Below are 26,905 nucleotides of genomic sequence, written 5' to 3'. Positions count from 1 at the left end.
TCAGGGCTCGCCACGTGCCCTGACTGGGAATCAAGCCCGCACTGGCTGCGTAAAATGCAGTAGCACGGACCAGTGCCAGTGCATCGGTTTTAAGTTTTGTTTGAAGTTTTCCTCATGTTATTGATTCTAAACTGCTCGGACGATGTATGTGGCACAGGTGCATGCTGTTATAGCGCTCCCACCTAAAACGTTTTTTAGTTGCCCATAGATGCCACAAATTAGCGGAAATGCACTTTTTTTCCCTATTAGACAAGGCTATGGCCTGGCAAAATAAAGCTCCGCCTCGTCCCCTTTTTTTGCCAAAGCACTATTTTTATATTAGACACGGCTTTGACCTTAGAACATAAAACAGTGAATCTGTGAGTTTTCCCGCAAATAAGGGATGATTAGTTCCCTCCCAAAAAAATCAGCTAATCGGTTGGGCTTCACTGTATTGATCATTTCTGTAATTGCAACGTGATAGTCCACTAAACAACAAAATGGGCTGGCTCCCAATGCTTTAATCTTGGTAAATGCTCCATTTTTAAAAATGTATTTATTTATTTATTTTAAAATCCAGATAGTATTCGAGTGTGCAGCTGTACCTTTCGATTGGCTACAGCAGTTTCATGGTGAAGGATGTGTGGAGGTTAATTATTCATTAACCGCTGCTGGTCTCCAAAGATCTCCCAGACGCGCTGCGAATCGATCTTTATACGACAGTAGTTGAGGGGGGGGGGGGGGAAATAAAAATTTCAGCATAGCTAGATGAGGTGAAAGGCTGAGTTTCCGGCCATTGACGTGAACACTGAGCGTCGCTGCATCCAGCTGCCTGCCCACCGGAGCGGAGGCGGGATGCTTCCCTCCGTGCTGTTCTCTGTTGGTTCGTCGTGAGGGAGAGGGGGGGGGGCTGTTCCCTCACCCTCCGCGCATCCGTGCTCGCTCAGTCCGTCCGGAGCAGCGGCAGGGATGAGAGCCAACGCGACGACACGCTCCTCAGGTAAATAATAATAATAATAATAATAATAAAAAGTGCTTTTCGTTGCGTAACGTGGTTTAGTTGTTGTTTTGTGCGCGTAACGTTTGGCCGTGTGTGAGAGAGAGAGAAACCGTCGGAGGCTGCGTGGCATCCGCGCGCCAGTCAGCATTTCCAGCGGTGCCTTCAACTTCAACGCGGCCGCCTCCGTGCTCTCCTGGCCGGCTTCGTCTGCGTCTCGGTTCAGTTTGTGGGTCACCGAGCTTGTCACTACGCGGCGAATGTGCACGACCTCTGCTTATATCGATCGGATTTAGAACTTGAGGAGTGACGGGCGGCGTGTTTTTCTTCTTCTTTTTTTTACCATTTTTCTCATTTATTTTAATTTAAAAAAATTTTTTTTGAAGGGGACGCGCTCTTTTCCTATCAGCTGAAGGTTAAAGATTGCTGGTGGAGGTAGCCAGGCTAACGTTAGCTCATCTTCGTGTTCGTGAGGCCAAACTCCATCCAAATTTACCCATTTTCACTGTCCTAGCACCCCAATATTATTAGACAACGAAGCGAATGAAGGTATTTCACGAAATTCATGTCACACAGTATTGCAATTTCAGTCTTAGAAATGTATTGCATCCCCAAAAAGATATTGCTTATGAACCTGTAGAAGTTGTACAATTGCATAAGTGACATTTCACCACAGTGGGTGTGCGAAATGAGAGTTAAAACAACAACAAAAACCTGCGCCATCAATATTTACAATGTACTTCACGGTTCAAATGCATTTCAGCCAGAGAGCAATGAAAGTCAAACTAGAAGGGACTCTGGCGTGCGCACGTTTAAGTGTTATCGCAACAAGAGGCGCCTGTCAGTTAATTTCATAACATGATGATTCATGTGAAGCTGCCAGTCCGACCCAGGAGCACCAAATGCATGAAATGGAGCTTGGCTGATGACAAATGGCTGCTTTGATGCACGCGTGTTGTCACTTTGTCTCACCTGCCACCATGCTGGCATCGATGACCTTCCCTCTAATGCAGCCTGCAAAGCGAGGCCATACTAAAGCTATTGCTTAAATTAAAATGGAATTTATGTGTGGTTCCATTTAACAGCGAGTTTGTGTAAGGCGTGACGTGACACACAAAGTATGATTTTTCAAATCTTCAAATCAGGCATTTAACAGTTTTGGTGTGCTCCGATGATCACAACACAGAACACCACACACACAAAGATTCTCACGTGATCTAACAAAAATGAAGAGCAAACTTTACCGAATATGTTGCGCTGCGGCGCCAATATTTCCCGATTGTTTCCGAAGGGAACGGAGGCCGGAGTGCTGTAGAATGATAATGTTGTCAAAAAAGACTTGATTTGGAAAATGCTTCTTACCATCATGGGAACATACTTTTAGACAAAAAAACAACATTGGGTAGCACATTTGTTTTTATATTTACAGCCACTTTCTTGTTCTTCTTTATTAGCTACCTTCCGTTCCACGCCACAATTCATGGAGTCATGATTCGGGAGTTGTCTGCTTTCCCCACACACATGGAGATTTATGGTCGTAAATATCGAACATGTTTAATATTTAAGATTGTTGGTCCTGACCCGTTTCGGACCATAGTACCGGGACAAATCCACTCTTAACATGCCTCAGACCACAGAATAAACCTGACAATGTGGCCTTTGTCGTCTTTGGTCGGGCAAAATCGCAACAGAAACAGCCTAATTGTCTTTATGTATGTGGCGGGGCTAAGTGCGATAGACAGGTGCTTTGCTGTTTTGTCAGACATTAACTCACGGTACTGTGTTTGCAAGTCCTTAATGGATTAAATTTTAGAAGGTCTTGTACATACTGTAAATTGTCTGGGACTGCTAGAGACCATATTGTCACAGTCAATATGTTTCATTTTAGTGCATGTGTGTGTACAGAGTAGCCGTACATATAAAGTGTAGTTCAGTTACATCCTTGCAAATGCATTGTCTCTCTCAGACTGGTCATCCGTGGCCTCGGGTCTGATTATTATTTTCAGTAGTGTTGTTTATATAGTATTTACGGTATTACCCTGGAGCGATGTCTGTTGGTTTGTTGATCTTTCATAGCTCAGTGAGTGCGTATTAAAAGCTAGTTAGTAAATGTCATGAAACGTTTTCCGAGACTGGTTAAAAGAGGGGAAGAAATAATAAGTATGGTTGTGTAGGCATATGTATTGGTCTTTCACACATCCCTGATATTTGGCTGGCATGTGAAGGGCCTGCTGGAAGTCCTCAGGGCGTGAGGTGTGGCGAGTTAGGGGAGGGGGCGTATTAAGAAGGAAGCAGCTCATTAATTCCTTCCAGCAGTGGAGGAAAGGTTTGCTCAGCGTATTTGGAGGGGCCCTTCACAGCTCCAAAATGAGTCCAACCTTTATGAGTGGGCCAAACCTAAGCCAGCGATAAGTGAACGTCATGCTTTTTTGCAAGGCAGTGTGGTATATCCCTGAGCTTTCCCTTCCCTCAGATTATTACTTTTCCTTGGTTCATTGAGCATGTTCTGACAGAGTAGCCCCCCCCCCCCCTCCCCCACACACACACACTCACTTTGTCTGTCTTCAACATTATTACAAGGCCAAGTGCACAAAGAATATTAGTCTTGCCATTGGCTGGCTGAAACCGTAGCCTTTTTGAAAGTCATCGGATGTTTGCCTAGCTACAGGGATCCCCTCGGAGCTCCTGTCTGATGTCACATGTGATGTCAGAGTGGCGGTGACGCAGGCAGGCAGGACGAGGCTCATGGATGAAGCCGAGCAGAAACATGTGAAAGCGACTGACATCTGCCAGTGTGCTTGCTGAGAGTGAGAAGAGAGAGCCGTGGCATGAAATGTGAAACATTTGGTGTGTATATTGTTTTATTCTGATTGGATGCTGGCCATATGTCTGGTCCATCTGCTTGCTCTCCGCTTCCTTAGCGTCAATTTATTGCAATGTGGCAATCAAGCTCTGGTGAGATAACCCTCACTATTTGTTTTCACTTGTTTACATCGCAGTTTTCCACATCCCTGCCTCACGAGTGTGTGAGAATCCTTTCATCCCACCTGTTATCTGGTTCACATTTAAATTTATGCACCGAGCTCCTAATGCAGTGCTGTCTGTTAGACTGCTTCAGTAGCATGCACTGGAATCTCAAGAACATGAACACCCTTAAGGTTGTATAATTTAAAGAAAAATACAAGTCGCAAACAAACTCGGCAGTCGAACCATGACGTCATGTGAGACATCAGGAAATCTTGCCAGATTCAGCAGTGTGTTTTGCTTTTTCAGTATTCTTGTATTGGTAATGGCAAAGAAGGTATGATTGGTTGGTAGAGATAGACAGCCTGACAGACAGAAAGCTATACATAGTACATAGTGACCGTCGAATCAGACATAGAACTTAGAGGGGACAGTAGTCACGTGTTATCCTTTTGCCCACTTGACACCTAAAGTTTGGTTTAGCTAGTTATAGTGTGCTGAAAAACCCTCAAGTTTGGTGCACCTCACCTTGATGTTTGCCACATTGCACAACATACAAAAATGCTACAACTAGAAATATGCACGGACTCATGCACACATGGCTTGTCCTATAATTCAAAATCACAAATGACCAGAACAACTAGTAATAATCCAGTATAAACGTCCAAGCATGCTTTGTCAGACACAGGTAGAAATAAACAGAACAACTAGAAATATTATTTTAAAAAGTTCACATCCCGCTCGGTCATACATGGGCACATGCGTATTTGTGTTATGATTTCATGTTATTGGTCCTCTGGCCAATTATTAATGATAACAGTCACTTGCACAATAGACACAAATGTAATGTAGTGTTGTATAATGAATAAATGTTTAAAGAGGCAGGGCAGCGGGGGACAGGAGATGGAAGGGGGGATTGTGCCGCTTTGTGGCAATGTAGCCACAAGGAATAGACATAATCATCGATTAAACATTTAATTTTAATTGTTTGTGAAGAATTTAGTTGATTGTTGATTAATCACGATCCTGAAACAATTGAGGCAAAATGGGGTGGACAGTTTAGCTGCCACCGGCAGAGGCACTGAACATTCAGAGAGATATTCTTCCAGCCATCCATTTTCCATACCCATCCATCGTGCTGGAGCCTATCCCAGCTATCATCGGGCAGGAGGCGGGGTACACCCTGAACTGGTTGCCAGCCAATCGCAGGGCACATACAAACAAACAACCATTCGCACTCACAGTCACACTTACGGGCAATTTAGAGTCTCCAATCAGTGCATGTTTTTGGGATGTGGGAGGAAACCGGAGTGCCCGGAGAAAACCCACGCAGGCACGGGGAGAACATACCCGTTATTACAAAATATATATTTAAAAAAACAACAATTCAGTTAATTTAATCTTAATTTTCACAGTAGTCAATCAAGGAAATTTAATCAAATGCACATTCCCGATAGTAACACAAGAGGTACACATTTCTGTCCTGGATGCTTAGTACAATGTCGTAAAAGCAATAATAAGTTGACAACAGTAATGAAATCAGAATTGAGGTGAAATATGTGTCTCCCAGGTACACGCAGGGATTTCTTTTTTGCTTTTTTTTTTGTTTTTGTTTTTGTTTTTGTTCTGTTCCGTATGCTCTGCATGGTACAATACATCCTTATGGACCGCAGTTTTTCTGTTTTGCACCCGGGCTACGTACTCGGGGGGAGTTTAAATGGCTTTTATGCGGTTGCTGGCTTCCCCCAAATTGTCCTAGTGATTGATGAATTTCCTGCACCACGGTAATATTTGTTTGTTTTCCTCTTCCACTAACAAAACACAAAACCCTCTTTTAAATACTGCATAGGAGCTGTCAGGATGTTTCATGCACAAACCCACGCAGGCGACAAGTCGAGCTGTAGTCCTCCTAGCTTTCTCCAATCAAGCGGCCATCCCTTACAAACGGGTCATTGCTTGAAGTCACCACAAAAGGAGGAAACAAAAACGAGAGAATGTTCTGATGTAGTTTGCTTTGCTTAAAGATGTTCGTAAAATGTCAACATTGCTGTAGTCACATATCCCTTGTCCTCTTATCTTGGTGAGTTTATTCTTAGTGTTTCTTTGTTACTTTGATTCTTGATTTTTCTGGGCCTTTTTTCATTTAGTATTCAGATTTTTCCATGACACTTGTTTGCCTTTTTTTTTTTTTTTTTTTAGAAAAATACTTTTTTGAGAGTCCTGCATTCCTACAAATGATTCACAGTGGCATGGTGGGTGACTGGTTAGCGCATCTGCCTTCCAGGTAAAAGGTTGCGGGTTCGATTCTGTGCACTGGCCTTCCTGTTTGGAGTTTGCTTGGTCTCCCCAAACCTTTGTGGGTTTTCCCTGAGTACTCTGCTTTCTTTCCACATTCCAAAAACATGCATGGAAATCAGAATCATCTTTATTTGCCAAGTATGTGCAAAAAACACACAAGGAATTTGTCTCCGGTAGTTGGAGCCGCTCTAGTACGACAGTCAATTGACAGAGAACACTTTTGAGACATAAAGACATTGACAAAAAAAAAAACAATCACTGAACAATAAAGGGTTGCTAGTTGTCTGGTAATGCCGGTACATTTTTTTTTTTTTGACAATTGTGCAAAAGATGCAGAGTCCTCTAGCACTGTTCGAATGTTCGAATGAGTGTGAATGTATGTTAGGTTAAATGAATACTCCAAATTGTCCTTAGGTGTAAATGGTTGTTTGTTTGTAGTGCTCTGTGATTGGCTGGCCACCAGTCCATGGTTTACCTCGCCTCTCCTCCAAAGTCAGCTGGAATAGGCTTTACCACACCCACTACCCTAATGAGGATAATTGGCATAGAAAATGGATGGATAGATAGAACTCACGTCATTTAGCGAAATCATCGGTATGTCTTTAGTGATCTTGTGAAGAATGGAATCATTTTGCATGGAGATAGACGGACCGGAAGAACCCTAGCTGGATTATTATTATTTTTCTTTACATCTGTGTACATTTAAATTTGTTGTACAATTGTTATACTGTATTGTTACATCTCTACAAATAGTCAAGGAATGAGAGGCAGTTTATCATTTGAACAAGTTGCAATTAAATAATGGTTAACTTGTTCTCTTTATGCACAAAAGACATCACGAAAATGTACTGAACCGTTGCTCAAAAATTGAGGACGGACCATAATGTGTTTTATGGCTGCTAAAGATTTGAAGAAATCCGTCAACCAGTGTTCCAGAACGAACTGTGTTTGACCTTTAACGTTTCAATGTATTTTCATTTTGCATTGAATTTATCAAGCAAGGTTATTGGTTGTTCACCTTATGCTCGATAATATTGGGCAAGAGGCGTGCAGAGACATCTGATTAGCAAAAGGCCATAGTATGCTAACCCTTTGGTCAGGCTGCTTCTGGCTGCAAAACCATGCCACTGTCATCTCCAGCAAGCCCCAGACCTTGACAGATACTAATTAGGACAAGGCATGGATTGGGAATAGCTAAGTGCAGGTGAAGCCCCACTGTGTAGCAGAACAGTGTGTCCGTGGATTAGCGTGCCTAATGACCTTGCCTTTATCTTCTTCCCCCCTCTTGCATTTTAATATGCTGGCTGCAGTAGCCTACGAATGCTTAGCCCTGAACATCCCTTTACACGAGTGCATTCAGCTGAAAATCCCATGACGTCCGATGGTTGATGAGGTCAGCAATGTAAAATTAATTCATTGATATGTTAGAAGTTGTTGCACAGCTTTGCACTTGGCTGTTGTGATACATTCATCCTGGAGAACAGTTATTTGGCTGGCCCAAGTACGAAAAGAATCAGGACCAGACCATAATGTTGTACCCTGTGATGTATTGGTGGAATTAAAACAATAAAATAGTCTCCCGCCTTTAATTTTGCTGCCAACGGATTCCGACTAAAATAAGTTCTGAACTGAAGCAACAAGGGGGAATATTTTAGCAGCCCACGTATGAGCGAGGGAAAAACAACTGGTTGTCAAGGGACATGATTAACAAAATAATTAAAGTGGTATGTCTTTTGGCCAGCCGTTCTACATGCGCTAATTGACTTACAATGTGCAGGGCAATGAAGGCCAACATGCATGGGAAAGCACATTGGGTTACAATGTGGTGATGAGCTTTGTTGTGTGGTGCTGTTGTTATTGCTCATCATTGTGTGACTGCTCAGAGAACCAAGCATTCACACTATATTCTGTATACTAAACTCTTAACAGACAGCATATAACATTGGTGTTTCTCAACTGATTCAAACTCAATCCTAGAAAAAGGTGTGCTTCGAGACTGGTGAGCTCTTCTATTTATCAATCCAACATGTAACTTTTAGATATTTTGTGAAATGAGAGCAGGGTGACATAGCAGTGGAAGAAGATCATCGCACTTACTAAAACCATTTTTTCACCAAGTAGTGTAGTTTAGTTCAGCAAGATAAAGTACTGATCCTTAATGGTCCCATGCCATACAATTTTTATTTTTATGTTTTTGTTTTTGTTTCAATAATCTTTGTCCTTTTATCGGGTTTGCACCATAATTTGCGTTGAAAATGGCCAGAAAACTATTCTAGTTGGTGTTTTTTGCCCGGCAGTTGCAACAGACAGATTTCTCATTAATAGTCAACATGTAAATAAGCTTTGTTCTGATTGGATTGCTGATCTTTAATTTAAATATGGAAATCTGCTTCGCTCTGATTGCCTGTTGGCGATATCTCCAGCTGTGGATAATGTTGCAGTTTTAGAATTAAAATGTCTGTCATTTTTGATGAACACTTATGTGTCTTTAAAATTAAACATATTTTAATGTTGGTCATGATAGTGGTACCTGAAGTATTTTTTTAGGTGGTACTTTAGTGTAAAAAGTTTGAGCACCACCGAGCTACGTGAATAGGTTGACTCACCAATAAATCAAAGAAGACACGTGATGTGGGGCAGTGCTGCATGCTGACATTATCTGTAACTAAATAAGCAACACATAAAGCAAAAATGTCTGGTCGTAATCATTAAAAAGTCGTCAACAGTTTTTTAATATTTGAAGACAAATCAATGGACATTAACGCAAATGAAACCTACCTATTGTAGTCGGGACCCCAATTAAATAGTGGTAAAACGTGGGACAATACAACTATGATATGGTGCAGAAAAATTCGCACAATATCGAACTGGAGCAAATCATACTTCTTGGTGGAAATGTGGCATAGAGTACTTTATTATTTTCACCCTTTCATCTCTAATCAAACCAAGTTTGTTTCCGATCCCTTGATTGTTTTGGTTCAGATGGGAAAGACAATAATCTAAATCGGATGTGGACCCTCTTTCAGGACGGCTGTAAAAGCAGCATGTCTTTTTTTCACTGTGTAAGGGAATATATTTTCCTGGCAAGTCCCAATGTCCCCTTAAAGCGCACTAGTCTTGTAGCTTGATCGATTCTCCAGATGATTATTAAAAATATATTAACTTTTTTGTCATGATTACAGTAAACCCTTGCATATTTGCGGTTCGCTATTCACAATTTCAGCTAGTCGTGTCGTTTCCTGAGGAAACTGTCCTCCGCTATTGAGTACAAAACTCACAATCTTCCTGTTTACAGTTTTGAGATACAGTACATGGTTGGTTGTGGTGCATTTTGGTTTGCTTGTATTTTTTTATTGTGCGAAAATAAAACAGGGGAAATTTAACAAACCTATCAACAGTTTTGGACCAGAGAAAACCAAGTATAGATTTGAAAGCATACCAATTTCCCAATGTGATTTGTTTAGTTGCCAAACCTACATTGCTCACAGGGCCATATTTACATGCTTCGTGAGGATTGCTAGTATGTGAGTCCTCAGTTAATTTGACAGTGTTTTGTAGCATCATCATGCCGTATCTGAGGAAACTGCATTTTTTAGTTAGCTGTTTATTTGGTGGATTCATTTAAGACAGCATTTTTCATTACTGTAACAGGTTTAATAAGAGAAGTATAACTCTTGACCTAGTGGGGTTTTTGTAATGGATGGCGGGTACTCGCTAGATATGTCAGCGCTTAATGTTGCTGAGTTAGTGTGCACCTGAAGTGGAAGTCAGCATTTGTAAAATAAGGTCTGAAGTTTGCTTGCTTGTTTATCCACCAGGCATCTGTCAAAAACATGCCTCTGACATGCTTTCACTGGACAAACAGAAGCCCGCAGAGAGGCTGATTGGAAACATTTGGGACACAGTCGGTGCACCTCCATCCCCACAGCGGCCCACTTCCTCTGGAAGCGAAGGGCACTTCAATGAACACGGTGTTGTCACAAAGATAAAGAATCTGCAGATCTTTGCTGTTTGCTGAATGTAATGGGCTTTCGTCCCATAGTAAGGTCTGTGTGTGCACAGTCCAAACAGATGCAGAACCAGAGACCGGCCAAGTACACACCCAGCTCGGGACTCTCTTTTTAGATCCAAGGAGACTGGTAACAATGTGGAGAGGTGCGGCTCTAGTGGAATATTTTTAGTAAACAAAATGATTGTCTTTTTGGTTCGGTGTTTTAGCCTTTGTATGCTTACATTCCTTTCTGTTTGGGTGTTTTGTGCCATTTCATCACAGCTGTGTCAGGGCAACATAAATCACTTCAGGGCAACATAAATCACTTTTACTCAATTTGTTTTGACCATAGAGCAGAGAGTTCTTTGCTATGTTCGTGGACGATCATAACTGCTTACTAATCATTTCTGGCAACCCTTTTTATGTAAGTGTAGCGCCTGTGACGCGGTCAATTTAACAGTGCTCTATCCAGTATTGTGTGCCACCCTTGCTCTATCTCATCTTAGTTCGACCATAAATACAGTAAGGAGGTGACACCAAACTGTCAACCTGCAAGCCGTCACGCTCCTCCAGCCAGCCATGTGTGCACCTTCATGTCACAGCCAAAATGTTTGCAATTGTTTTTTAATAAACCAACACTGGCCTTGATATTCGTTGATATGACCTCAAAAGCATAAGAATTTTATCTTTGACTGCTTAGCGAGTAAAAATGAGGCGGCTGATGAAAAGCGAACACGTGGGGGCGGTGCGAGGGTCGTCTGTGGGGAAATGCCAGCCCTCATGTGGTTCTGTTTATTTTTAGCTCGCTTCGCATAGAACTGTACGTTATCCATATCAACTATTTCATTAATTTCCCCTTTCTGAGAGAACGCCTTCAACAAAAATACAGCAGATCTGCACTTTTGTTTTTTTCCAGTTTCCATATTCAAGCAACCACAATGCCATCCCTTTTCCACACAAGAGGGTATTGTCACGGAACACAATGTTTTTGTGTAGTGGGGGGATGAACGCCGGCTATTGTTGCATAGCATTCCTTCAATCCAAGGTTTTACTTGACATAAAATGAGTAATTCCATTGCGTAACAGCATTAGCAGTATTTAAATGCAGCTTGTCATGGGAAAGGAGCAGTAAGGGCGGGGACTGTATGAAGGCAGATCATTTTACAGGAGGAAATCCTCACTTTACCCGATGATGGAGATAATCCTCATTTACTGATGTCACCAAGAGCAATTGCCCCAGATTAGGGATTAAGTTGGATCAGACGGCATACGGATGTTCACTTAAAACAGGTTTATATGCACATGGAATATTATCACAAGGTAAGGTGGATTATCATATTACATATTATCATATTAATGAGCTTGGCCCTTGACCGAAATCTAAATTAATTAAGGAGGAAAGAACACTGATAAGAATCACACTGATTTCTGAAATATTCATACACAGCCTTAGGTTTTATGAAAGTGCATGCATATTTCTGTTAAAAGTCCCAGTCTGTATATTTACAACCTCAAGCAATAGCCTATTTCTCACAAACTGCCAGAAATGGAGGTTGACATGCTTCTAATTACCTTATTTACATAATAAATGTGCTCTTAACATTGAAAATGAAGGACACAGTTTGAGCGAGTGTTACATTGAACTAATGCTGAAGTTCAGAAACATACAGTATGTTGTCAACAGAGTGACACATGCAGATAGTGATTGCTTCTGATTGTTCTGGCATTTTTCTTCTGTGAACCATGATTTTCCAACAGAAAAAGGGTTGGGCCAAATGAATAATCAAATAAAATGATTTGTGTCATTGTCTTGACATTGTTCACTTCAGAATACCCAGCAAACTTCCAGTTTGACTCTCCTTGAAGAGATTACGTAAATGGAAAAAGTGAAACTTAACTAAAGTATTAACTGGGTAAGAGCCAAGAGTCAATCCGCCAAAGCTAACAGGTTTAAGTTTTTAAATGAAGAAGATAATCTTATTAAGGAGCCATACATACAAAGAGCAGCATTTCACGGTCTTGGATCCTGTTAATCACCTCGTAGTAGGCTCTGCTAAGGTTCAGGTACAAGGAACAGAAAAGGAACAAGGACATACAGTTAGGGGAGTGATGCTGCACCCTGAGTCTAGGCTGTTTATTGTTTTTTCATTTCTGTGGGAATATCGTGGCAAACAAATGCTAAAATGCAAAACAAATGCCAATCTGTTTCAGATGAATACATTTTTGTCCAGGCAGCCATCTGTTCGTCAAACCGAAAATGAGTTATTTGGCCCTACCATTCGACGATCAAAGTGCGATTGGTTTTCACACTCTCTGAACAGATTTGATTCTTGCGACGAGTCTCATATTTCTGTTCCTGAATGACATTTCTAATTACGGAAAGGCCACATTTTTGGCACTCAGCATCTGACCTGTTGGGGCAGCGTGTATGACTTCATCATTAGCAGATGCACCCTGGCTATCATCAGCACAGTCTTCACTGGGCCTTGATAGTCAAGTCAGATATTCTGGACAGAAATTAGATTTTGTATGAATGCTATTATGCAATCCAAAATATCATAATTACTGTCTACTTGTTTTCATCACGCTTAAAAGCAGCACCATCACTCAACAGATTTGAAGTCTGTACATCTGGTACTGGCAAGCTATTCCTTTTTGTAGTGGGAACACCAAAATACTTTTTTTTACTTTTTTTGCAAGATGATGAGAGCCAAGATAATGAATAATGAAATACAGTACAATACATTTTTATGATCGAATTTAAAACAATGTAAGTGCTCTTGGATATGGGTCAAAAAGTTATACATACGGACAAAAATCTTTGAATTGCAATTTGAACATTTGCTTTTATTTATTATTATTATTTGTATTATTTAACAGCTAAATGGCTATTACCCAAACTTACAATTACAGTGATATGACATAATTGTCTTTTCACTATCAGTTTTGATGACACTTGAATGTTTTTTTCATGTTAAATAGCTTACAAAGGGGAAAGAAAATATTTTTATTAGTCATAATGTTTTACTTTAACTAGATCTGTTGACTTTGTATGTACACAGGGATGTTGCTTTTGCTTTTTTAAGGTGTTTTACTGACTTCATCTCAAGCGCAAAATGAAATTATGTTCGTCTGGGCAATAGCATTGCGATCTTTGTTTCCACAGTATCTGCATCAACAGTATCAACTTCACTGTCGTTAAGCTTTTCATCCTGCCGTGATGAAATTTGCTTGCTTGATGATTACTTTTGTACTGCCTTACATTCAAAGGTGCTGGTTCTTCTACCTCGCTACTTGCATGCTAAATCAGTCATATATACAATGGATTACAAAATAAATAAATAAATAATTAACACACCATGCCAAGGGGGAAAAAAACAACACTTGAAATCTCCCAAACGCATGTGGGATAATGTGTTAAGTTCCATTGAAACCATGGTTGAACTCTTTGGCCATAATTATAAAAGGTATTTTTGGTGCAAACACAACACCTTAGTGAAGCATGTCTGATTTGCTTCAGGAGTTATATACAGTTACAACTGAAGGTCGTGTTACCACAAAAACCTAAAAATATTTCATGAAAAGTCTACTAGAACAGCGGAAATTTATTTGGGGTTAATCAGCGGCACTTTAAATGGTGAAAGTTGTCTGCTGATTCCCTCCCATTTAACGAGTTTGAATATGATTGGTTAATTCTGAACGCAGCCACATTCCCAGTAATAAGAAGGTGTACACAATCGTGGAACCAATTATATCAGTTGTTTGATTCTATTTTTTAATTACACAGGTTATAGGTCACATTAATGGTGGAAAAAGGTGTGAAATTATCCATCTTGGTTTGATTTTATATATCCCCAAAACCTAGCATTTGAACAGTGGTGTTGTGTGTTGCCTTTTTTATATCCACTCTATGCTGCAAACGTCTTTTTCTTCGAGTGGTTGAAAATTACCAGCATGAATAAATATAAACAAGTGGTAACTTCCCCCCAAAAAATCACAGAGGGAACGCCTGGAGAGGGCATTGAAATTACGTGAGTCTCTTGGAAAAATCGGGTAGTTTGGCAAATGTGACTGTGCTGCTCACATATTTGCATGGTATCTTGGGATCGCTGTGAAGTTTTCACCAGCGTTACAGTCCTCAGTTAATTCAGTGTTTTGTTTTAAAATATGCTGCTTATCCAGTCAGATGAAGGAAATACTTTTGAGATGCAAAATAGACCCCAAGAATGTGGATGAGGATGTAAGCAGAAAGGAATACGATCCCTCGTTTGTCGTTGTGATGTACAGCAGCACTAGTTTCATCCGTGACATTTAGCACCCTGCAGTTTGCTGACGATGGTGTTCATTTGAAGGGTATTTGTTGACTTCTTTGTCCACCAGAGTTCTGGACGTAGACAATTTTGGTGCCAATGTTCCCTCAGAAAGATGGATAAGAGAAGGGAGGGAAAGGCTTATGAGAAGCTGTAAACTTGGACCTTTGACAAAACCTAGTGGGGATAAAGGTTTTACCATCACCTCTTCTCTCGCCACTTTCACACCTGCAGTTCACCTTACAATTTTTTTTTCATCTTTGGAGCTACTGTCAAAGCCATATCAGTGGTGGGATGACACCCGTGTGTGATGGAATCCAACAATTCTGGACTGGATTTCTATGTTTTAACATCCGACATTCACTTCTCCTGCCCTTTTATATCGGAAGCAATTGTTGTTGTCCAACAAGTCTTTTATGTGCAGCAATAGACGCTGGCTCTGACGTCAACACACATCTACATTATCTGATTGGTTGCTGTGTCAAACGGCACACAGTTGTGGCAACATTCCAATTTGATGTTTTTTTTTTTTAAAGGCAAATATAGATAAATGCTTGGTCTTGTGTTACAGTTCTGACATGTCAATTTCACATGATCCTTTTAAGATGTCTCTTTTATCTATTTAAGTCATCTCCCTCTTTCCTTTCTACTCAGCGATGGCCTCGCCTGCACAGTTGTGCCGGTGATCCTGCCGCCGCACACAGGGAAGAAGCAGAGACGCCGGCCTGACAACCGACCTACATTGTTCTCCCAAAAACAGTGGAAAAAGACAGAGAGGGGGGCAAAGAGGAAACACACCAGCATAAACAAATGCGAACATGTACAGCGTGGAGGACCTCCTCATTTCTCATGGATATAAGCTACCTAAGCATACTACCGCCTCCACCGCCCCGACCCCAACCCCTGCATCTACATCGCGCCAGGCGCCCTCTTCCTCACCTCCATCTTACAATAAACACCACGAGAGTTTGGGGAGCAGGCCCAGTAGCAGGATAGTGAACGGCTATGAAGGAGGCTCGAGAGTGGCATACGGAAACAACTGTGGAAGCAGGCACCCTCAAGCATACGTGGCTGGAACTGGCTGCCCCAACAACAACGTCGAACCCAGGGACCGAAGCAAGTCAAGGCAGGAGGGAGAAATCCACGGCCAAATTGAAACTCCTTCCTTTGGAGAGTCGCTGACCTCAGACAGTGGGTAAGATCAATTGTGTGTTGTGACATTCAGTCCTGTCATTTGCTGAAGAATTGTACCGCCTATTGTCCTAATTATCATTGATCGAATAATGACAAAGCGTTATTTGTTCCGGTGCTTTGATGAAACAGATCTATGACATTAAATAGCCACATTTGCACCACATTTTGAATGGCACCATCTCTCATGAACAACATCGCTCCTTTGCTATTTGCTTTCTCCTTCTGTGTCCTTCCTCCATTTGACCTTTTTCTACGACCCAATATTTTTCACAACCCAATATTCATTATGAAGAGGAGGTGAGACAATGTGTGCTGGAATCCTAATAGGCCACATTGGACCTTAGAGTCATAATAAAAACAGCTCAGGGGCAAGCCTCTGTGCCCCATTTAAGCATGCCAAGTATGACACACACAGATGTCATTTTTACTGAGCCTTCCACATATGGCCAACTGTCTTGAACAGAAACTCCAGAATTATACCGAATGATAGACTACACACCCCATCAACAACACAGCATGTATATAGGGTTTAATAAATAATGTATATGGAGAATGAGCTATATTTAGCTTAGTCTGGTGTTATGCAATTGAGGCCCTATTGGGTAGGCACAGTTAGATTTTAGGTTTGTTTGTAGATTGTATTGATAAAACTACAGATAATGTTTGGTTGGAACTGAACTTTTTTTTTTTTCTTTTAACAGGGCTGTTTAGTTTGCCTGTTTGCACTAGCTAATGTGCTGTTACTGAAACAAAGTCAATACAGCTGTTCCTATGTCCAAACAATGAGATTTGATAAATGTTTTTTTCTTTTCTTTTTTTTTTATTAATCCTGTTTTTACAGACAGTAAAAAAAATAAAAAAAAATAAAATCACATCTTTAAAGTAAGTAGTTGTTTTGATTTGCTGGTTTTAGTTTTTCTTTGAGAGAACTAATCCGCATATTCATATTACTGCTTTGGCCAGTGGGATCCTGGGATCAATGTATGGGATGCAATTGCAATCTGTTGGTTGCACTTTCTCTCTTTCTGCTTATCCAAATCACTTTTTTTTCCTGACAGCTTCAGTTTGGATTTGAAATGGCCTGTCTTTGCGTTCCTAATAGATAGTGACACAATTAGACAAATGATTAAAACTCACATTAAATGTGATACCCACTTATTTAGCAGATTGGCATGGATCTGACCAGTGACAATCATAGATTGAAATGTCAAGAGCGTTCAGTGACCACAGCCTTGGGGCGTGTGCACATGTACATGCATCTTTTTTATGGTGTTCGTCAGCCAGTCATTTTGAAAACAGCTCAAATTAAACTGCATAGAGTCATCACTACACCTTGTGTGTCATCTCACAGTAGCAGTTGCTGTTATTATTATTATTATTATTATTATTAGTTTTTTATTAAGGTGTTGAAATATTTAATCTGTTATGAGGGAAAGGCCAATGTTGGTGAGTGTAAATGCCCTTATTGTGTATACAGGTATGTTTAACATGGTCTTTACATCATCCAAATGACTTTTCTCATGGCCATCTGTCGCCATCTAGTGGAAGTTGGATCCAACTTTTATCATAAATTGGCTACGTTCTGTATGAACGTTTTCCAGATTTTTTTCAACAGTGCTACAGTACTACTTTAATTGCTTTAAAATTTCAAATTGATCACAACCTTTCTCATATCTCTCATTGTGTGTTGTATAAAAATATGTATTCTAGCTTTAAAAATACATTAGCCAAGTTTCAGAAGGTTTTACTCAAGATGTCCTCTAATGGGACATTTCCTTTTAGGTTCTGTGATGGCACCAGAGGTCAACAGTCCAAGGATGTGTCCTTCTGGAGGAGGAGAGGCCAGGACTTTACCGTGCTGCTGGATTATGCTGACCACAGAGAGTGCCATGCAGGGGGAAATGGGGAATGTAACAGACCAGATGTACATCAACAAGCACGAGGTCAAGAATTGTCCACTGAAGAGCGTCAGAGAGTAGCCCAGGAGCGGCAACGCTGGGCAGCCCAGGTACAGGCTCGTGCTAAAGAGAGGGAGGCAGCTCTCAAACATTGGAGGATGGCCACTGAGAGGAAGTGCCAGAGCCTGGGGACAGAAGAGTGGCGTCCAGCTGTCAGCTTTAGTCGCCAGATGTCGCAGAGTGAGGGCGAACGTCGGGCGCAGGAGCAGCAGCGGCTCCATGCCAGGACACCAGAGGGAATGGTAGTCCACCCCAGGACCAAAGCCAAATCCCAGTCCATGCCCAGGATGCTGCGACCTGAGAGCCTGCAATATGTGAACATGGCATCATGTGGTCAGGACTTGTACAGGCGGGTTAACGGCCACCCTATGTCACACCATGACCTTTACAGGGCACCCCGCTGGCCGGAGAATGGCCGGCCAGCAAGTGCCAACCCATTATCATTAACGCCAAAGCCCCGCTTCACTCGACCCCCCAGACCTCCCTCCTATGAAATGCACCAGCAGATCAGGGGAAGCTGTGAGGTGTTGTCTGGGAGAGACTCAGTTCTTTCCCATACCAGGGACAGGACTCCTCTTCCCATCACACGAACAGGTGATGCGCCACTAGACTATTTTGCACAGGATTCTGGACCTCCAGGATACATCCCTCCCCCATCATATAAGCGAGCCCCCGTGATTATAGGAGGGCGCCGGGGATATGGTGAGATTGCAGTTGATTACAGGTAATGTGTCCTATTTTTATGGGTAAAGATATTCTCAAAAGAAATGCAGTGTAACATTAGATTAATGTCGGATCATTTGTTGCTTGAATTTTATACTATAATGTTTTTCTATTTGTAAATTGATATTCTTTAGTTGTGCATTATGAATTACATTAGCTTTTGTTGTATGCAGGGGAAAACCTGAAATTTGTTTTCCACGTCTTACATAATACTGCTTTAAATTCCTCCGGAAAAAAAGTCAAACCTTTCTCTTACTTTCGTTATGCAAATTCAGTGTTCCTTGAGGGGTCCCCTTCCGATCTATTTCTGGATCCAAAACAGTGCTGTCAGGTTAGATGACGGTCATAGTAGGAGAACCATGGCTCTGACTGAAATCATCAATGTTTTTAGATAAATTGTCAAAAACACACCGTAAGCCATGTGATTAAAGAGGATGGCTGAGCATATTCTTCTGGACCCACTTCCACTATATTCTTAGACGCAGTAGACAGAGACAGCCTTCATTAAGTGATTTAGCCCCAGCTCTATAAACATCTGCAGTTACGTAGATCAATGTTAGGTTTACTGTGTTCAGTAGTGGAGCATCCATTTTACTAGAATATTTACTAGAATAGAATATTAACTCTACATGTTGCATGTTGGTTGCGTCCCGACTTAAATACATTTTTACAATATAAAAATAAATATTCAGATATAAATGTTAAATATAATCATTGTTTATAATTGTGAATGATTTACAAAAAGTGTTGTTACACAATATGGGTACAATCCAAGTGTGTTATTTTGCTTTTAGGTACAGAGGTGATGTGTACCAGCAGATACACGTAGCTCCAGATGGATCTCATTGGATCGCTCGACATCCAGCAGGTTCTTGGTCTGAGTCATCCAGAGAGAGATGCATTGCAGGCCAGAAGCAGCTCCATCCTGTTTGTACTTTGCAAGACCATCCAGGCGGAGGGGTCCAGTATATCTCCTTTGATGACCCCCGCATACGGCACATTTCCTCAGCTCTTGGTGGTAATTCCCTGACAGACGCGGACAAGATACGTCACATCCGTAATGAGTTACCCAGCACCACCGTGTCGGAGCCAGCATCCGGCAACAGTGCCTTTATGCCCCCATCAAAGGGGCCTTTTTTCGCTGCCAAACTGGCTAGTGATGCTAATCAGACGTCTTCATGTGACTTTGACAATGACAATAAGAGGTGGCACAGCAATTTGCACAAAGCGACTGACGATAACTTCTCAGCAACTGACCAAAATTGCAACATATATTCCAAAAACCAACGTCCTCCTCCATCGCCATCTTCAGCCTTTCAGGCCCCAATAAGAAGAGCAGCGTCTCGCCAGGGGTCCAGCTTAGATCAGGTCTTTGCAGAAACCATCACACAAGTGAAGAAAATTGCCCCAGATTCAGGGTTGGAGAATAACAGAAATACTAAGAGAAGAGTGAGTGAGACCATCTTCTGCCTTGTGTCTGTTCCCCTTCACACACCGACTAACCTTAACAAAGATTTTTCAGCAGATCAGAACAACAATGACACAGCACGAAGTCTGACTGTGAACAATACAGAAACCTTTGCTGTAGGTCTCAAAGAGACCCATACCCTGCGAAGCAAGTCAGTCAATGAGATGCCCATCAGAGTCCACTACTCACATTTTCACACCACCAGCACTTCCTCCATGAGGAATTACAAGAGGGCTCCTTTAAGGAAGGAGATCATAGATGCCTGGGCACTTCAAGCCAATGAGGACAAGGACACGTGTTATTCCGGGTCCTGGCCAGGAAACCAATACCGTAACCAGGAAACCCAGACTGGCTCACCCTTGACAGTGGTGAAAAGTCCAGAACCCCAAAGCCCACCCGGAAAACAAGAACCTGTCCACTCTGCCTCGGACACGACGACTGATAGCGGAGTACGAACAGATAATGGTTCCTCTTACGGTTATCCCATGGCTGGCCAGAAAAACCTCCATCCCTCTAGTAACAGCGCCTTCTCCCGACTCTGCAACAGCCCAACACCGCAGCAATCATTGCAACCTTCTGAACAACACATATCCTCCCCATCCAAACAACCTGATCCAGGAGACCAGAACCCATCCTCTCCAAAGGGGAGCACCTCCAGTCCTCCAGAGTGTGCCGAACATGTGGCCTTTGGTCAGTTTCTCCTAAAGCCAGTCAACCGACGACCATTTGATGCCATTGGTGAGCTGGAAACCATAAATAAAGAGATGGAAGACACAATCAGCAAGAGGCGTCATGTTGGTCTGTCAATTGATGATTTAGATGGTATGAATAAAAGAAATTGCCACTATAAATCAGGAACACTTTTCACAACCGGCCTTGGGGCAGGCAGAGAAGCAATGAGTCTTCCACCCATACTCACAGAAAAACCTGCTATCAAAATAAGATCAAAATCCTTTCCTTCTGCCAATGATTTGGAATCCATGGGCCAACAACAGGCTTTTGCCGGGCCACAGACCAACATGACATTAACTGATAAAGTATGTTTAATCCCCACCCCAGGTGGGAGACCAGCTGTTTCCTCACTCTCTCAACACAGTCATACTAACCTGCTTTATAGGCAGGATATTCCCGTCCCCCAGGAGTCAATGCTAAGGGATGTTGGGCTAACAGTCTACACAGAGACTCCTAGTGGTCACGGGGAGACAATGCAGCGCTCACTCCTGGTTTCTCATCAACTTGATCACGAGGACCTGCCAGTGCAGCGTTCAAATGAGACCAGCACAAGGCATGTAAAAAATGGTGGCAGACCAGAGAGCAGTTCTGATCGAGAGTTTCAAGATGAAGCAGAAAGTGAGACAATAGCTCAGATAGACAAAATGCCACAATGCGGGGGTGAGCTGAGTTTGAGCATTTGTGGAAGCAGGAGCGAAAACTACAAATTGCCCAAGAGTAAAAGTTCCCCACCCGACACCCAGCTGACCAGGGAGGCTCCCTTTGTGTTCAAGGATGATGGGAATGAGAAATACAGTGACCCTGAGCCTCTGAAATACAACACAAAAGAGTCAACAATAGCAGACGTGCATCTTGAGACCTTGCTTATTCACGAGAAAGCCAACGTATTACCTGCAGAGGACCTCAGCAGCCTGTATGAAGTTAAATGTGCAAAGGGAATACCAGAAAATGAATCAATTGAGCAGAGAGCTGCCAGGATTTTGGGCATTAGCGTTCCAATGCAGACCTTGGGAGTGTCAGATAAGAGTGATGATGCGGAATCTCCTGTAGCTGAGAAACCACATGTTCCAGGTGAAGACGAACAGAATGTGATCGAAGACCCCGAGGGAGTCGAACAGGAATCCCTCATTTTACTGGGAACAGAGATGGAAGAAGTCAAAGTGTCGAAATTAGGGGAAGATCACAATGAAGGTGGTAGACAAAAGCACAGCAACAATCACAATGATGGGGAACACGCAATGGTGCTGGACCTGCCTGAATTTCCACCATATACTCTTCCTCTATCCCTACCCATCACCCTTGATGAGAAGCTACCACTAAGGAAAGGAGAAAAGAAGGGCACCACACCACATCCTTCAAGCACATTCATTGAATCCCTGCAAGAGAAACTAAGCTCTTCTGCTTCCGCATCTGCTTCATCTATGGGCAGGTCAACCACGGACAGACTAGCCCGACTCAAAGAGCTAGACTCAGTGTCTCGAATTAGACGCCTCAGCCTGAAAGGTTCCAATTCCAGTAAAGAGTGTAATTCTGAGGAGAGAGATGTAGGTAGACAGGAAAACTTCGTCACGGAAGAGCCAAAGGTTGAGGTTGAGGATAAACAAGAAGATGAAGAAAGCCTGAATGCACAGAATGGAAAGAGGGGAGAGGAGGATATGGATTCTCCAGTTGAGCATGAAAATGCATGTGAAACGCAGGGCAAGATAGAGTCCCTCAAAGATTGTCAACCTGGTGAAGACAATGACGATATATGCAAAGGAGATGGAAAATCAGAGGAGGTAGAACATAAAAATGTGGATATTACACTAAAAGCAATAAAGGAAGAAGGTAGAGAAAATGTTGAAGTGAAGACAGATGAGCCACACGGAAAACTGGAGCTTGGCGTTGAACACAACACAGACAAACATGAAGCAGCCCAAGTTAGAAGTGAAATGAAAAACGACGTTAAGATAGAAAAGTTGCCCAAAGCAAAGCGTCGTACGAAGCTCCAGAAACCTCCACTGCTTCCTAAACCACGAAGCGTTCCCAAAAGAGAAATAACCCTACCACTCAGTTTCAGCACTGAGTCCTTTGCTTCCTCAAATATGGAGCATGAGGAGATGCTAAATGTCTCAGGTGGGTGTTTTTTTAAAAAAAAAAACTATTCCAGTGTGGCCCCAATATTCCGTTGTAGAAAATCAGTTAGCTGTGTAAGTGCATAATGAATACAGCTGCTGAATGAATGCAATAGTTCGGAACTTTTCAGCAATTGTTTGACAAATTTCTGACCACAATTTAAAGTAACCGTACTGATTTCCTTTCAATTGCATTGTCTTGTCTTTTCTCAACAGACTCCTACGACCCCAGTCGAGTGGAGCGTGTGTAACCTCTGACTCCGCAGTTTACCACTGTGGAACTCTTTCTTCTTCAAGTTAACAACCTTTTTTTCCAAGAAAAAAAAAAAAAGGCTTTCTTCTTATCCCACGGCTTCCAGTATTGTTACATATCACCCCAGACAAATCTGACTTTCCTTTTCCTGGTGCTGCGGAAACATTTTTACAGCCAAATAAAAAGGTAGTACCAATTCAAAGTCAGCTGGGATAGGCTGCAGCTCACTCATGACCTGAATGCAAACAAGCGGTCTTGAAAATGGACGGATGGACAGTTCTCCAAGCGTTTTCAACCTGCTCAATCGAGCCCTTCCCCTCCAGCCACCCTTCAAATGTTTCTTTGCTACACCAAGTAAACTGCCTTCCTGTGAAATATTTTCGTTTTTTGCTTTCGTTACAGTGCATGTCATTATTTCCTTCGGCACTGGACCTTCTGGCGCAGTGTTGAATTATGAATGTAAAAGTGCTTCTGCTCTTCAAAACAAAAAGAAATGTAACAGGTAAATTAAAAAAGGCAACAGTATTGCATTACAATCAGTATTAACCTTCAACAAATGTAAATATGAGAAAAAAGTATAAAATTTTATCCAGACTATAAAAATAAATTTAAGAAATGTATATTTTCTTATATATGTTCAGAAAATGACAGATGTTTTTTTATGTGGTATTTGAGTGTTACACTAATAATGGAACCCTCTTTTCTTTATTCTTTTACCTGTATGATAGCGAATGTACTCAGCGTCTGGGTTGCAATGAGAAACACTGTGGTCTTTGAATAGTTTCACTCAAGAGCAATATAATTGTATGTTTTTATTGGTAGGTTTTTGGGATATATTTGAAGTAGTACTGTATGTCTCCATTTCAAGGAAGTGATCTCATTTAAATGTCCACGTTAAAGCTTTACATTTTGGTACAATTGTGTGATTTTGCTGTTTTGAGGTTATTGGCGTTGTGTAATGAGAACCAATAATCTGCTCCAATTCAGAAAGATTTTATTTGGAGCGTGATTTGTGAAACAGCCCGCTTCACTTTCAGCATCAGCATTAGCAAATGCCACATACTGTAGATCAGAAGTGACTGATTTGAGTGCTACCTTGCCAACCACTATAAAACCCATTAAAAATATTGTATATGCATTTTTGGACAGTAACAGAGGTCTATATTTAACTGCCGTTGTCTATCTGTGATTTCAGAAGTGCTTTTCTGCAGGAAATGATAAATATCATAAAGGTATGTTGAATGAAAGGTGTGCCTTGTACACACTGTTTCTCAAACATAAACATTTAAATGTATTTATTTATTTTTTTTACTCTTGTGAAAATGGTGAACGTGTTGGCAAATATAGTAATAATGAATTGTCCAATACTTGTTATTCTGAATGAAAGTTTTAGCTAAAGTTAGAGGGGGGAAAAGAAGCTAAATATACTTGGGGGGAGTCCTAAAGTTATGAAAATAAAGTCCTAATTTTACACACCTAAAAAGAATAATTGTGATAAATTATATCACATTACAACTTTTTTGTTTTTTTGTTTTTTTGTTTTGTTTTTTTACTTTCAAATGTCTCATGTCACAAGTTAAGTTGCAAAATTAGAAGAAAAATATTTCAAGAATCAAGTACTGGCAGTCATTTTAACAAGAAATATGTATAAAATCGCTATTTTTTCTTTGTGACTACAGAGTTTTATTTTGACCTTAGACCTAATTCATCGTTTTTATTTTTTTGGTCAATTTGCGTTCAACCTAATATTCCTTCGTATATTCTTAATAATAATATACAGGACATTGTAAACATGTTCAATTATTTTATGTTCAATATTGTATCAGTACTTATTTAACAGGTTTTGAGCAGAACTGACTTTGCTTTCGGGATAGCAATACAAAAGACATTTGGGAATATACCAAACCAAACTTTATACTATGCATTGGACATCAACATTTACTGGGTTTAATACCAAAATTCAAAGCTGCAACTACTGGTTTCCTCATGACTGGCCTATGCCAGGTCTTTTTTTTTTTTTTTTCTTTTGTCAGTAAGATAATTATGATCCATGATGTTGTTGGTCCGGTTGTAGATGTATGGGATGTATGCTTTGGCTGGAGTAATCGATGGTAGCTCAATCCGAGGTTTGTTTTATCCCTGTTTTTGGCTCAGTACCTGTCCCACCTCGTTCAAGGTCATGCTCGTTAGTCTTTTGTACTGCAAGTTATTTGTAACATATAGACTGATTCGTGCACATCTTGCTTTGATATTTTCTATTTTCATACAGACGATATATGGATAGATTCTTTTTTATGTGCGGCATCTTTAGTTGTGTGTGTGTGTGTGTGTGTGTGTGTGTGTGCATGATATGCGTAGCAAGTCACGGAGAAGTGTATTTGCATATACTTGCATTTGGTACGGTATATAGTCAAACCGATAAACAACTGTTATATTTCAAATAATGTATATTTTAGTTTCAAAAGGTATTCTACATATTTAAAGCAGAACATGGTATTTTTAGATTGTGAAAAGGGAACTAATTATAAAAGGCACAATGTTTGTCTACGTTGAAATAGATCATTTAGAATGATCATAGAGACAAGTGTGTGCTATTGTACAGTAATACAGACTTCATAAATAAAAGCCTTTGCATGAAAAATGTTGACTTGTGTGTTTCTCATTTGCTTTGATGATGGGAGACGGTCAACACTTGCATCAGTAAGAAAGTTTAGCTTTGGCCACACATAATACAATACACATTACTAGCTATATACGAGCTGTCCCACCAGATGGCAGTTTTGTTGTTGTTTTTTCAATTTTATACAGAGCAGTGACTCAGTGATCTTTTCAAAAGAATTTATCTCGTCCTCAGTTTATGAATTGATTAGTGTGTGTTAATTGGTGTTTTGCTGTTCAAACAGCCTAGTGAGTGTGGGTGGAGTATGACATTTTTGTTGTCCACTGGCCTATGGGTCAGTTATGATTGAGTCATCTGAACTTTGCCTCGCAACAAATGATGCGTTGGAACCAGGAAAGAATCAGAACATTTTTGTTGTTCTACAGGGTGATTGAAAAGTAACTCCCTATTTTAAAATACTTATCTTGTAATATTTTTCTAGCTTTTTTTTTTTTTTTTGTATGTTCCATGATTAAAGGAGCAAGTCTATTCTACCAAACCAACGACTTTGGAAGAACTTGAAGGGCGAATACGAGATGTTATGTCTGCTGAAGTGACACTTTCACCCAGCAGATAGCGCTATAGCACTGTGATTGCAAAGCAAACAAGCGACACTGGAATGTTTTGAGCGGTTGTATGCCTTTGCGAATTTGTTTCATTCAAGCCATTTGAGTCATTTTGTCAGTTATGTACATTAGTCTGATATTTGTGTTTATTTTGTTTACGGCCATTGCCAGTATGGACGAGCTCGATGAGTACGAGCAAGCCATTAAAAAAAAAAAAAAAGAAAAAAAAAAGTGGTTCATTTGTTCAATATGGATTTTGCCAAGATGACAAACTGTAACTTTGAAGGGTCTCTTCTCCCTCAATCTAGAAGGTGCACCTGCAAATATTTCTTTTTTGGGGTGGGTTTGCAGGTACAGCAAATTACTCATTATCCTTCCTGCCTGTGTCACAATTCAGATGAGCCGTCATACATATTTGGAAGTAGTCTTATGCATACTTGGCTCTATTTAGTGTCCATAACCTTGAAAGCTTTGATGCAGTGTGAATATGAATTTCCCCTGTGGGGAACTTTACAGGATTATTTTAGTTTAATATTCATTCTTGCTCTAGAAGTATAGTTGAGTCGAATTGTACCACTTTATTCATGCACATGCAGCATATTTTTTATGTGAACATCTTACTTCTCTGGCCCCAATTTTATGTTGCCTACCACAGCAAAAATTACACATAAGAAAATAATATAAAAAAATATATATTCC

At 40.9% G+C, this 26,905-nt stretch overlaps 1 protein-coding gene across 1 annotated transcript; it reads left to right on the top strand.

Moving 5' to 3' along the window:
* The first annotated feature begins 933 nt into the window (after positions 1–933).
* On the top strand, positions 934–25,601 carry jcada (junctional cadherin 5 associated a). The gene is made up of 5 exons (XM_061666862.1): positions 934–979; positions 15,194–15,734; positions 17,516–18,415; positions 19,209–22,729; positions 22,945–25,601. Exons 2-5 carry the CDS (start codon positions 15,358–15,360, stop codon positions 22,977–22,979), a joined length of 4,833 nt encoding a protein of 1,610 aa, XP_061522846.1. The 5' UTR covers positions 934–979; positions 15,194–15,357; the 3' UTR covers positions 22,980–25,601.
* The last annotated feature ends 1,304 nt before the right edge of the window (positions 25,602–26,905 follow it).

This window comes from Phycodurus eques, chromosome 21, assembly GCF_024500275.1.
Source record: "Phycodurus eques isolate BA_2022a chromosome 21, UOR_Pequ_1.1, whole genome shotgun sequence".
Lineage (NCBI taxonomy): Eukaryota > Metazoa > Chordata > Actinopteri > Syngnathiformes > Syngnathidae > Phycodurus > Phycodurus eques.
The sequence above is the reverse complement of the archived record's forward strand: the minus strand, read 5'-3'. Positions and strand labels throughout refer to the sequence as shown.

Bases quoted from the DNA above. Each gene is read 5' to 3' on its own strand.
- jcada (XM_061666862.1), top strand. From the start codon at position 15,358: ATGTACAGCGTGGAGGACCTCCTCATTTCTCATGGATATAAGCTACCT. The intron at 18,416-19,208 runs GTAATGTGTCCT...TTTTGCTTTTAG, and splicing joins GAGATTGCAGTTGATTACAG to GTACAGAGGTGATGTGTACC. The intron at 22,730-22,944 runs GTGGGTGTTTTT...TTTTCTCAACAG, and splicing joins GGAGATGCTAAATGTCTCAG to ACTCCTACGACCCCAGTCGA.